At 32.9% G+C, this 14,717-nt stretch overlaps 1 protein-coding gene across 1 annotated transcript in view; it reads left to right on the top strand.

The window, feature by feature from the left end:
* Positions 1–5,880: 5,880 nt before the first annotated feature.
* LOC148598413 (von Willebrand factor D and EGF domain-containing protein-like) overlaps positions 5,881–14,717 on the top strand; it is a 28,547-nt gene continuing 19,710 nt past the window's right edge. Inside the window, exons 1-7 of the mRNA XM_088562182.1 lie at positions 5,881–5,921; positions 6,431–6,555; positions 6,931–7,206; positions 7,598–7,798; positions 11,865–12,023; positions 12,725–12,790; positions 13,045–13,301. Of these exons, the coding sequence (XP_088418308.1) occupies positions 5,881–5,921; positions 6,431–6,555; positions 6,931–7,206; positions 7,598–7,798; positions 11,865–12,023; positions 12,725–12,790; positions 13,045–13,301 (1,125 nt within the window). The remainder of the gene's footprint in view (positions 5,922–6,430; positions 6,556–6,930; positions 7,207–7,597; positions 7,799–11,864; positions 12,024–12,724; positions 12,791–13,044; positions 13,302–14,717) is intronic.

Raw genomic sequence — 14,717 nt, 5'->3', positions numbered from 1 at the left:
TTTTCTTGCTTGGATTTTGGAGGGAAATCTCTTTGTCCCTTTGTTATTTAAGCAGAACTGGAAAATTGGTCAGACATAATGGACACCTTATTTACTTTGTCCACCTGAATGAATCTTTGACATCTAGAATCTATTGTTACCTTTGTTCAATTCCTGAACTGATTTACTTTATATCTAAGATTTATACCTATGTACTGTTTCCACATTTTGATGTTGATAATGATCTGAAGAAACCATTCATTGTACCTGGCAATAACTTTTGTACCCCATGCAAGGTAGGTTTTGTGTCGTTGTGCTGTTAATAATATATATTTTTGCTTTGTTTTGCTGCTTTTACTAATATCGCTTATTGTGTGTTAATTTATGTCAGCATACAAATATGTTTTTGCTATAATTTTTGCTTTGTAACATTTTTAATTTACTAATTTTTTGTAAGATAAGTATGCTGAAAATTGACTCCGTAACTAGAAATAATATTTATTGATACTTGTTCGTTCATAGAATCTGCGTAATTTGCATATTTTGAGAACCATATTTAAAACCGTAGCATTTCTATGAGTTTTAGTAATATTTCTATGATTATGTGTAGTAATAGTTGGTATTGTATATATTGCCTTCATGATTTACCTTGAAAACTAGTCTGAGTTATCTCTCTTTAGACTGAATATTCTGTATTGTATTTTAGGGTATTTTTACTATTGCCTAAGTCAACTCAATAAAACATATATAGAATCCTAGACGACTGGTGTTCGTAATTTTGCCTAAAATGCCACCGGTTACAAAGATAAGAAGTCTTTTGTCAATATTGAACTATGCTTAAATAAGATTTTGAACAAATTAAGAACTCTTTTTTTAAATCATCTGTTAGCTGATATTTTCTGCATACCTTTTACATTTTAACATTTTGTCTTAAAATTCTTGAGAATACTACTACATCTATTTTTAGGCATTTTTGCTATTATAAAAGCGTTAATGAAAGTTGGAATCATTACTATGAAAACGTATGGAAACTATCCCCGGTAATGTTTACTGCTTAAGTCTTAATCAGTGAAAAAAAAATATCCCAAAATATTTAAGAAACAAACATTTCAAAAATATTGGATAAACGATCCATTAATACCACTATGTTTCTTGAAATCAAATTCTTATAGGCCATGAACCACTTCCGCATACCTTTTGAATAAAACTACTTTTAAATGAATATTTGGTTCAATAATTCGTTCAAGTAGATTGCTGTCAACGTACACAAACCAAATACAAGGAAGTACACAAACGAGAGTGTATTAGAGAGGAGTAGTTGGTTAAAAAGATGAAGTTTATTTTCTTATTCATTTTCTCATATTTGCTTCTATTTTCAGTGGAATATGATGGTAAGTAGCTTTAAACTGGTAATGTTGTATTGACATTTACAAATATAGTGAATATAAAAGAAAAAAAAATGATTTATTTATTAACACTTTGTTAACACCGTTAAAGTTTTGACATAATTACACAAAAATATATTACAAGTTTAAACTTTTTCAAAAAATATCAGATTAATTGTACTTTTCGACACAATATTTGTGAATCATCGAATTGTCATGTCTACAAAATAGGGACCGGGTCGTTGTGCTTCAGTTGTCATTCAAAGGAAAAAGTGTCGCCCAGATGTTTGTCTTTATACAACATTTTTAACAAATAACTTCATAGCTTTTAACGATTGAATAACTCATGTTTAAAAGAAGAATCGTAATACTAATGGCATTTTTTTAAAGTATGTGTCTTTGATAAAAGACATGGACATACATCATCAATTAAAAAAGGCTTTTTTACCGTTTGAAATTTAATTGTTTTTATTTCTATCAATTGAATGTGCATTTTAGCTTGAAAACTGAAATAATTACAAATGCAAGAGTCGTCTACAACGCTGCGGGTAAATACAACTAGGCAAGATATATAGGAAATTGAAACAATATTTTTGGATTAATTCAAGAGATGTACCTTATATTATGTTAAAGGCAAAACTAATTAGGCAGATTTGTTTTTGTGGACAAATTTTATTTTGAAAAAAAAACTAAAATAACCTATTACATAGAAAGATAAACCTCTGAATATTAAAGGCATTTATAATTTCCTACGAAACACTAGATTGGCATCTGACTAATGCAACCAAGTATTATTTTGCACAGTTGCAATAATATGAACTAATTACAAAGTGAAGAATTATTTTGGTTTTAACTTTAAATAGACACATAGTGAGGTAGATGCGTTTATGGTATAGTTCATAAAATTTAACTGTTACTTAGTATTATGCAAAATATATACCTCATTTGTATCTTTGAAACTGGGTTGCAAAATATTCACTTAGATGTATTTTATGATGATATGACATTACTTTGGATTTAATTTATGTGCTTTCACGTGTAGATATGTTTTGTCTGTGTGCTTCCTGGAATAAGTTTGAGTCGTATATACAAATGTAACAATAATATGCTCTTAATGTTCATGGAAGAATGAAAGATAATCAATCAATCAATCAATTTCACGGATTAAAAAGAAAGCAAACAACAAAAACACATATAATTCAGAATTTCCTTTTTACTGATTTAAATATTTTTCTCCACTACATTCTGTATATTTCTTAGTTATCAAGTGTATTAATACAAATGTGTTCACATTTTTCCATAGTGCATTTCAACTATATTCGATCTATCAATATCTTAAAAAGCAAATTTTACAAACACTTTGATGATTATTTCTGATGGTTATCAGGTGTAATTGATTGGTTAATGGAATCAAATCTCTGTGTTTTCCCCGAATGTGCCACACCCTATATACATTTTGCCCGATTCTTAGACAGAGAAGAACTTTAATGCTTTCTTAATTTATTTACCTGTTAGTAGGTTTCAATGAACAAAATATCGGGAAAGTTGAATTGTCAAAGTAACATGTAACACGTATTCTTAGGAGATATAAACTATATAAAATGCACTGTAAATTTCAAAATTAAGGGAGATAACTCTGTAAATTACACTCAAATACAACAGAATCCATTGGATTTTCAATGCTGATTATCCCCTAAGAGCAAACAGATTTGAATGAATAATTATACATTTCATAATAAGGACCCTTAAAACAACTTAATTACAAAAATAAAAATATGTAGTCTTTTTTGGGCTGTAGCACATTTTTAGATTTTGCATGATTCTTACTAAGAGTTCTTCCAAATATAAGCATTATACGATTTATATGAAGCATCCTTTGTCCCAAAATACATATTTGCGTATATGTATTTTAAAATTACCTTAAATGTACATAAAACACATATCCAACATCTACTTAAGAGCTGTGTAGTTTTAAATACCGGTATTAAATTACGTGTGAATGGACATATCATACCTTTAGGTAGCTGGTAACAAAATGTCTTTGTCCGTATTCAAATATTTTCAAATGAAAAAGAGATTCTCAACTTCTGTCAGTTGACATTATCTGCACTGTAACTCGAGAGCACATAAGAATTCGTAGTAGAATGCAGTATAACTTAAGGTGTATCATCTTTGGAGCAGTGGATAAAATTTAATTATGTATTTCATTGTATTTAAAAAAAAAAGACGGATCTCGATCTATTGGCGTAAAACTGTTTATACTTTACAGGGTAACTCAAGCACAATATTACCATTAGCATTCTGTCACGAAAAACCTGTCCATATCAAAACATGTACGTTTCAAGTGCTCCCTCAATGTTGTTAAGAAGTAAACCTAGGCTTGTAAGTGAATCATATGTATTGTCGTGTTTGAAAAGCACTAACTCTGATGCATTCATTGACGGGTATGGAATATAAAACTGATATTCCTCAATCATAAATGTCCAAATTGTGCAATTAAGCCACTGTGTTTGTATCTTATTTTCAATGTCATGATTCCATGCAATTAAAGTCTGATCTCTGACCAAATCATAAGGTCTGGTACAAAATGTTTGCTCTTATAGGAACATTTGATGAATAACCTTTTTGATTGGTTTTATTCCTTTTCATAGGGACGCACAATTAATTGTTGGTAATGCTGACATCACAATTTTGAATTGCCGATGAACTGGAATTTTCTATGCGTTTAGAAGTGAACCTCCTCATGCAAAAAAATGCTAACATCAAGGATTTTCTGGAAAGTGTAGATTCGTACTCATTTGAACAAATGCTTGAAAAAAGCCTTAATTAATTTTGCAAGTACTGAAAGTGTGATCTTGGCCCTGCTAACATTTTGCCTTTGCAGTCCTTCTATCCTTGAAATGATAAAAGTATTGGTTGTGTCTTTTGAGTACTTTGTATCCTTTAGTAGAAGAAAATCCCGTTTATATCTGTTTTATTGTTTTGGCGCCCCGTGCAGGTCCGAGTGTTAAAAGAATAGGCCTGCAGCAGCGCTAAGCTTGTCGTAAAAGGCGACTAAATAGTGCTCAGAACCCTAGCCGGGGGCTAGGGCGCTCTGCCCACAGAGCAACTGGGATGTGTGCCCCAGGTGGTGGAATGGGGTACCCCTGGCGTGTTACATGCTGAGGTTGTCAGGCTATAATACGGAAAACCTGACCGCAAACCAGAGTGGTGCACCGTGTTGGGAATGATGCCACGTTCCTCGCACGTTAAAGAACCCTACTGTGGTATTCTCCCGGAGTAGGAACCATAGGGCTCCGCCACAGGAGGCTAAATTGCCCGACCCTACCCACCTCTCCCTTTTTCCAGTGGCAATCAAAATTTGTTGACCCCATTGTCCTTGTATCCCATCCCCTTTTTTATTTCATCATCATTTCATGTTCATTTTATCATCAATTTCATGTTCATCGTCTGAATATAGCTGAAATATTGCTGCTCGGATGTTAAACCCCAACAAACAAAACAAACAATATTGTTTTGGCAGACAACATTTTCATTGAAAAGTTTAAATTTGGTAAGATGCAATTGGCCAAGTATTGTCTAATAAATATCGTTTTTTTAAAAGTGAATCTTGCCATTTCATACGTTTTTCTTGTACTGTCGCATATAGAACTTGCTAACAATCTATCCGATTCTATTTTAATAGTTGAAACATGGTTCGGTAAAGCTGCATGAATTGTCTACGTCTTGAGCTAACTGCCGGATTTTAACCACTGAAAACGAGAAACGGCATCAGCAATAGAATAAAACTTTGCTTAGAATTTTTGCCTTTTATGCAATATTAAACTTAAACTTCAAAGACTTTTTATTTGATGGGTAAAAATATCATTTAACGATATCATAACGATGAAACGCGTTTGCGTTTCGGCTAATAGCGGCTCAGCAAAAAAAAAACCTCTTGTGATTCTTACTGACTTCCCATATTGTCTCATTATCTAGTCTTTTTTTATTGGAATAATTTAAGACTAGAATTTTTTTTTATATATACACTAATTTTAAAAATCTCGAACATACACTACAAAAATAAAATCCATTCCCTCACTTTGAACTCCCTAAAATAGTTAACAATTTCAACATTTCCTTCAAAATATCATTGACAACAATACCGTTGCGTCAACCATGGGATAGTTCAAATAAGTCAAAACCCAAGTACATGGCTTGAACTTAAAAACAGGAAATACGGTCGATCTACATAACCAATGCAGCAAAGTTTTAGATCTGAAGATAATGGAAACAAGCCGTCACTAAAAAAATGTACTAGCAATATGAACTCCAATAAAATACCAGGAGTGATATCAGGTGCTCCAAAAAGGGTCGGCATGTTCTGCTCCACCAGTGGCACCCACCATATTGTAAGTTAGTATGGTCTATTAAAAGTGTGGCAACACCACGAGGCAGTAAGGGGTCCCATAAAAAGATCACACTTTGGCGATTTCATTTAGTAATACAATGAATCATGATAAAAATACGTTAACTAATGCGGAGATGGCTAAAAATAAACATTTGCTATCGTCGATGGTATGTTTTTTTTTTCTGTTTAACTTGTAATGTCGTCGACCGTTTGTCTTTACTTCCACATTGTAGTGTATTTTCTCTTAAGAATCAAGCAGCACATAGACAAAATGATTCGTGCTTTCCATGTTAAAGCCTCAACAATACATAATTTTTCGACAATGTCTCAAAATGAAGTGTCACTGTATCAGTTGAATTCTGCTTAAATATATTTATGGTACCAATGGAGCAACGGATAACAACAAAATTACCAAACACAAATCCGATCCAACAAAGTAGATTTTACATCAACGGGGTAGCTGGTACCACAATGGTCCTGACTTAAAACATACATTTCAAAGATATAGAACGACCAGATTGCTTGGACAGGACAAAATCTTAACCCAAGAATACATGCAGCACAAAGTAAACAAAGACAATTTTATGGTTTAATATTGAATAAATGATAAGTAATCTGCATGATAATACGAATGCAAGATTTGCATAAAGCAAACGATTGTTATTTTTTTGTTTAGGTTACTTTTCTTCAGTGACTGGGGAACCTCTCCTAAAATCGAGCGGTGTAAATATGATGGAAGCGAAAGAAGTACTATCATAACTGACCATTTTCACGTGCAATGGCCGAACGGTCTCGCAATTGGTAAGATGTAGTTTGTGAAGTACAAAAACGTGCTTACAAATTACAACTACGTTTTTAGTTATCTTATAACCTGTAAAAGGCACTAAAATTACTTATCAAATGATGATTTATAACTTTCTATTACATACTATCAATTCAATAATTGTTTAAACATTTTTTTTTACATTTAATAACTTGGAAAATGAGAAATGCGAAAATTTGTCTCAATAAATAATACAAAAAAGCCGAACTTGCATGTATTGTAAGGTACTTTATGAAATAAATCACAATTACAACATATCATTTTTTTAGTTAAGCGGTAAATGAATTCGTTTTATTACATTTTGTTACCAGCATTTGTTTCTTGTGTTTCAATAACTGTTGAAAACATTTCAGATGAAGACAGGCTTTATTGGTGTGATGCAAGTCTCCATGAAATAAGAAGTGCGAATATAGATGGCACGGACGTAAAACTTTTGTACAAAAATACTCTCTTTGTCAACCATCCGTACGGAATAGCCGTGGACAATGACAACTTCTACTACACTGACTCTAACCACAAGTTTATTTTCCGACGTAACAAATACTTAGAGGAATCTACAACTCTTCCAGATACCCTTATTTCAGAAAAAACCAACCTTTATGGCATAAAAATATATAAAGCTATTTCAGGTTGTTCTTTTTATTTTTAAACAGTTTTACTTTAAGAATTAGGTTATAGTATTTAGAATGTAGGAAATAATCAATAATTGTATGAATATATCAGGGTATTTTCTGTGTATACTACTGAATCCTGTTTAAATGTTTGGTTTCCTATTTGACAGTGCTCCTTGTCTTTATTTCATTTAATATCTATGAACTTATCTTAGTTCTATATAGCTTTCCAATACACCAGTTTAATTGTTTTTGTGTTACTTCATATTTAAAATCGATATGTTATGAAAGGACAATTTCTTATTATAATATTTGAATCGTTCTGTTTTAATCATGTAAAAGAGGTCATACGCCATACTGCTAACAATCTGTTATATGAATGAACCAACACATTACTCACATTTTTTAGTGTATTGCTTGAACAGTAGCTCTATCGAAAATCAAGAGAAGAGATCGACAGGGTACATTCTTCAGACAGGCGAGGAACCGATATCCGATGAGTACATAAATGAGGGATGGTATAGAATTCTAAGTAGCTCTGGTGAACATATGGCAACGTCCCCACCAGGAATATTTCATTGTGGAACCAAAAACCCTGTTTGGCTAAATGGTAAACATAATTACGCTGCTGGCTACAATAATGACTGTAATGTCCATGCACAGTCAAAATATAACTGATGCAAACACATTTTGTCTATTTAAACGCTTATTTTGTTTTACTTAGTAATATTTTGATCTTTTCAACACTTAACGTGTCTATTTAAAATACAATTTGTCAATCTCAACACAAAAACGCTTTGAAGTAGACAATCTGAAAACATCAAAGCAAGTGTGTTGAGTAGGACACAAAATGTCTAATACAACGTTTTGTTGCGTTGAGGTTGACACATGTTGTCTATCCAACACAAAAGTGTTAACGTAGACATTTTTGTTAACCAACTCAACAAAATAATCTTTTGACATACGCAAAAAATGTCTACCAAAACATTTTATTATATTTAGATTGACAAAAATGACTAATGCAACATCTTTTACCGTTGTGGTAGACAAAATGTATATTTCGTAGACCGAAAGAGTGTTGATTGAGACATTTTATGCCTGTATCAGTCACAAAATGACTGTGGATGGTCATATCAGTCATCATTTGGTCTAGTAGCGTTAATTAATAATTAAATTTGGAAAAGCAGACAAACTGTGATACAAAAGTACTTAATAAAACCTTCGTGGGCATATCACTTGGCACGGTGGATGCAATAAAAACAACTTGGCTGTAACCCTTTTACAAAAATCGGCCTTGTATGTAGATGAAATTATAAAATTATATTGAAGTACTAAACGACCCTCGAGACAACGAATGTATTTCATAATTAGGCACTATGTATTTAGTTTAATGTCGTGCTATTTCAATAATTCAATTTTTGTATCGGTCGTGAATATATTGTTATTGACTCAAAACTTCTATACTCACAGCTGTCAAAGAGGGTCTGCAGTCCTACTCCCGTAGTGGTATTAATTCAATGCGGATCCTGAAAAATTCGAAAGATCTTTAGAGACAATCAGTTCAAGACTATTATCAGGATATAATAGCATTAAAACCTATGATTTTTCTACACTGGATACTTCTATTCCACAAACGCAGTTAAAATCCCGACTTAAAAACATAGAACATCGTTTTTCCAAAAAAGATGGTACACATAGATACAAATATATAGTTCTTGGTTATTCCTCATACTTTGTAAGAAATAATTCCAAATCATTTTCCAAATATACAGACAAAGATTGTTTGCAAAATGCTGGAATTTTTAATCGACAACATATTTGTCCAGTGTAGTGGACGCGTTTTTCAACAAATGGTCGGCATTCCAATGGGAACAAATTGTGCTCCTCTACTTGCTGATCTATTCATTCACACTTATGAGGGTGACTTTATAGCTGATCTGATCCGAAAGAAAGAATATCGTTTAGCTATATAGATGACCTATTATCTTTAAACAATCCTAATTTTTGGGATTTGATACATTGCATCTACCCCAAAGAACTTGAGATAAAGGATACTACATACACTATAAAGGCAGCTTCATATCTTGACCTACACTTAGAAAGCGATGATAAAAGAAAACTATTAACCAAACTTTACGACAAACGTGATGAATTTTCATTCAGAATTGTCAACTTTCCTTTAATCTGGGGCAACATCCCTTCAGCACTTGCGTATGGGGTGTTCATATCACAACTCATACGTTATGTCAGAGCTTGCCGAAACTACGCAGACTTTTTGTATCAGGCAAGAATTCCAAATAGGCTTCCAAAACAGGGTTATGTTGCTGCAAGATTGGTCATCACTACAGAAGCTTTATGGTCGTCATCATAAACTCGTGGATTGTTATGGTGTATCCATCTACACCTTGAAAACTGATTTTTTCAACGTGTCATAGTTTTTCTTTCCTCTTTTGTCTGCCCCGGACCTGACTTTTTATGAGCAACTCGGCTGGTATTTTTAGAAAAGCAGAGGACGCTTACCCTACCGGTGCACCTGGTCCATGCTCCCAGTTTTTAGTGGAGTCCGAGTTGCTCATTTGCTTTTGTTACTATATATGTATGATTTTAGTTATTCTTTGTTGTGTATGTCTATTTTCCATGTCTGGTCTTTGTCTCTGGATTACATTCCTTTGATTACCCTATAACCTTGCTTCCCTAGATTACTTTTAAATACCTTGTTAACTTTTTTAGATGTAAAAGTTATCCATACTATTACTTGAGACAAGGTTTGTCACCATAGGCTCAGTAAAGGTTAAGGAATAGGCCAAAATGTATTTCCCCATCGGGTTATAATGGCAAATGGTCGCAACCATCCACTGAATCACCTGAGCCACACAAAAAGTGGATCGTTGTAGAAGGTATTCAGGTAATTAACCCTATCAAGTTTCCTAATTGGCGCCTGTGGTATCATAGTTGATCTTTGAAAAAAGCCAATCAGAAGGCTTTTGCAAACATCATTTCTGCCACGATTGGTTAAAATTGGTTAAGAAGTTTTCATGTTGTGGAGCAAAATGTAAACGTGTACGGACGACGGACGCAAAGTGATGGCATAAGCTCACTGGAACTTTCGGTCCATGTGTGTCAAAAATTGGGACACGTCAAATCAAGTTCCGTCAAATATGTGCCTTGTTTCACACGCATGTCTTCACGACACATTTCCCTGTTAACTGTTTATTTGGATTTTAACTAAAACCATATTTGGGATAAATTTAAGGATCTAATAGACTATGGTCAAGAATAATGACAAAAATTTCTTAAAGTAAAGGAACAAATTCTTGTACAACATTCATATGTAGACAGTTTTTATAGTGTTATTTATCTGCCCCAATTTGAAGACATATTCTACGGGTTGTCCATTATTGTTTGCAGTGTGCTCATTGCAATCGTCTATTAGCTTAAATGCCAAATTCATCACGATTTTTGGGGCATATTTGTGTTGTTAAGGCAGAATGGTCAACATTATATATGTCACTTCTATACAGAATCAATCAGGCCTCGGGTAGTTCTGGTTGTATATATGGGAAATACAAGAACGACTTCGAAGATGATGTGTCGTGGGCTTGTCTTTGTCAAGTGCCTAGAAAATTTTCTTCATTCAGACTTAAAAGAAAAGGTAGAGTTTTTCCAACATGGTTTACCCATAATTTGATGAAAGTTCCAAGAAAGTCAGTTGATAAATATAATGTTAAGAAAGTAGAATCTACAGAAGTTTCTTCCAACTATTTTGTATCAAATGTTTACAATAAAGAGTTCTAAAGAGTAAGATAATTCACGAATGTCAGATATGGGGCTCAACAAAGGAAAATATAAGAACACAACAAATATTGATATAAACATGCTATGTTTGCGTACTAAATTTAACTTTTGTTTTCTCAAAAATATATTTTTCTTTAGAAAAGCAATCAATTTCTGTATTATGAAATGATTTCCTGCATAAATCTTGAAATGGTCGTAAAATTCAACGTATTAATTGAGCCTTATTACATTTTTCATTAACATAAATGCTTTGTTTTCTTTAAAGTATTATTTTACAATTGAATTAGTATTTCCTATTATTTTCCAAGAAAATAAATACTTTTTGTATTTTCAAACGAGTTTGTGTAGAAAAACAAGCCAATATTTTTTACTAAAAACTAGCCATATTTAAAACAACTCAAAGAATAACTATTAGACATTTTCAAAGCTATACCATTTAAAGACTCAAACTATAGTGCTGGGTTAACTGTTTGAAGCAAATTACAGAAATTTGTAGGCGTTGACTTTTACTATATAGCTTTCAAAAATGGGGATACGCATTAAGCTGCATTATTAATGATCATTCCATACCCTTGGCATCGTGCAAATTCCTTTCATTATAATTAGAAAAAACTCATACAAAGTTTTGAGGAACTAAATACAGAAATAAGAGTAAATATATATGCTATATTTCTATTCAAGTTCTACCAAACATGGTACTTTAAACAGTATTGAAATCACCAATTCTATGAAATTTTATTCTGAATTAAGAACATTTCGTTTCTAACAATATTTAAGCATTTAAAACAAAAGAGTACAGTGGTTCCGACAATCTCGTGGATATTACAATTTAGACGTTAAAACCTTTGTTTAAATATATGTAGTTACTTTCTTCTTCACAGGTACTCTGCCTGAAAATGGGTTGTCAACTTTTCCCGTTTGTATGCAAACAATCAATGATATTTGTGAACATTCATGGAATATTTCTATTCTGAAGTGCCAAAATGGTGTTTATCTTTACCAACTAACACCCACGATGCCAAATTCATCTTACTGTTTCGGTAAGTAATGCAATCTCAGAAATGATATTTAATGTAAATGACTGAAATGATGTTCAAAATAATGATTATTATGATATCAAGGTCCGTGTCTGATATCAATGAATGTGTCTTGACAATTAAATGCAGGGATTGAATATTAGTGAAAGTTATGAATATGTTCAGTAGGAGGCAATGTAGAAATGAAGATTTAACATTAAAATGCATGTGTTTGTTTAACTGAGATGGCTTGTATGTTGTATTATTTACATTTTAATTATTGCAGGCGCGAACATTGTATTTCATTTCGTTTTGTCAAAAGTATTTTAATATTGCAAGGAACAAATAAAGAGAAGCAAAATGCAAATATTGGATAACAAAGATGAAAAAGCCACGCGAAAACACGTTTGAGAACCCCAAAAATGACAAGGACACACTACATGAATGACAAAAAAAAAAAACAAAAAAACAAAAAAAAAAAAAACATTCAATACACTGATAATAAACAAGCATCACACACACCAACAAAACACGGGTGATTTCTTAGAAGATCGAAGAATGAGCAAACATTTACTTCCATGCCACCCAATGTGCTGCCCGGTGAAGGTCATGTAAATAATAATATGAGGAAAACTCAATTTTGTTTTGTTTTTTTGTTCTGTTTTTGAATATTAAATAGCACATAACATTGTGGGTGAATATTTGAATACTTAACTGTATTGAAGGAAACGATCGTGTTAAATGTGAAGACGGTCTATCTTCAGAAACAGGATATTATCCAGGATGTGTAGGTAGGCAAAATGTACTATTATACTGCAATAGCAATATGTTGCAAAATAAAATTTTTGATTTTTGATTATTATAAACATGTAAATGTATCAGTTCGGGTGCTTGTAACTTTTTTTAATGTATAGGAAGTAAGCGTCGTGAGCCAGGTTTTAAATGGAGATTGATTACGTTTCTCTTAATAAACAAATTAAAATGCTTATATTCAAGTATGAAAATGTCTGTATTAACAAGCACATTTTCCCCTCTAAATTTTCAGATTCTTATCCAAACGTGACAATAACACCATCCGTTTCCGCTCATCTTAAATATGCGGAATTTGGAGATAGTAAATTCTTTGCGAACCTCACGGTATTCCGATGTAAATTTGATGCAAGTGAGATATTTTACTATGATGTTTTCTGGAATGTTAATGGATATTATGTTACTGACATAAAAAACAAAAATAAGATTGAGATGTTGGATACAGATTTACTACAAACCCACTGGAGACCTAACTTCACGATGAACATGGAGGTAGGATGACCATATATTATATGATTTTATTCGTTAAAAATTGTTTTAATATACACAGTTGTGTACTTGAATCGCTCATCTGGAGAAGTTGAGATCATGTAGTCGTACCATCTATAATTATCCATTTGACCAAAACAAAAAGTTTATCATTTAAAGAGGACCCTATACTTACATTGTTTTTGCTACCTACTGAGTCTCATTAGTCACATTTTTTTTGTAAAAATCAATTAATGAGGTAATCAGATCTAGCGAATTTCAAAAGATTGGCACCTGTGGTTTTAGATAATTGTATCTTAAAAAATAAAAAAAAAACAAGAACAATTTTGGTCGTTCCCTCCGCGGTACTCGGGCTCGTATCGCTGTGACATCTATGGCAAAATCGCCTGCGCAAAAGTCCAGCGCCCTAGACCTCTCGGCTATATAAAAATATAGCTTTCGCTCGCAGGGTCATTTCTTCTCTTGTGAAAAATTTAGGGTAACTTAGTACATGATGTATGGACGTATGGGACAGCTCATTTACAGGATCAAATTAATGATACATGTCAATAGATACTTGATCAAGTCTAAGCTACACCCCAACTCTGGAATCGATGCAAGATTGCAAATGTTCGATAAAAATTTGGTCACTCCCTCAAGGGGATTCAAACCCCTTCTATTCTCTGACATACTCGGCCAACTAGGCTAAATTAAAATATAGCATTCGTTAACTGAGTGATACTTCCTCGTAAGTTAATTCAGAGCTCTAACATGAGCAGATAATGTAACCGAACAGGACAATGTCTGATGGTATCGGGTAGGATATATATATTGTAAAGTTGGATGGGGGGTTGTTTATGTCACGGTGTTAATGTGTTAGGGCTATGGTCTTTGTAACTACAAAGAATTTACTTTATACTATAAATGCACTGGTAGCATGGCAATATACTCCAAGGTAGCTAAACGGTAAGGCATTGATTCCAACTATCATGTTTCATAAAGAACATTATCCATTCAAATTAATACACTATTCATTATGCCTATTGACAAACAGCATAAATATAACTAACAATGACAATTATATGTTATAAAAAGCCCACCAGAGCGCTAGAGAATAATCAGGGGACCCATTATTTGGTTTGTTTATAAATAGCAAACATGACTACTATAGCGGAACGGGATGATTATTTTCGTGGGAACTGAGTCAGGTCAACAGGTCGTAAACTAAGATCGTATATATATATGTATGTATGGGGTACGTACACAGGGAAATAATTCGTTGGTATTGGAAAACTGTGCTGGAGCGCTCTGGTCACTTATAAAGGGTTATTCAGTTATCTAGCCCTGGTAACGGGTCACATTCCCCCAGAAGCAGACGATGTTGGGGGTGTTGTACTCCCTTGGGGACCCTTGGAACTATTGGTTGAGTGCCCCCAGTCA

Source organism: Perna viridis, chromosome 14 (genome assembly GCF_037379345.1).
Source record: "Perna viridis isolate PV_CMFRI_1.1 ecotype Kerala chromosome 14, ASM3737934v1, whole genome shotgun sequence".
Taxonomy (NCBI): domain Eukaryota; kingdom Metazoa; phylum Mollusca; class Bivalvia; order Mytilida; family Mytilidae; genus Perna; species Perna viridis.
The sequence above is the reverse complement of the archived record's forward strand: the minus strand, read 5'-3'. Positions and strand labels throughout refer to the sequence as shown.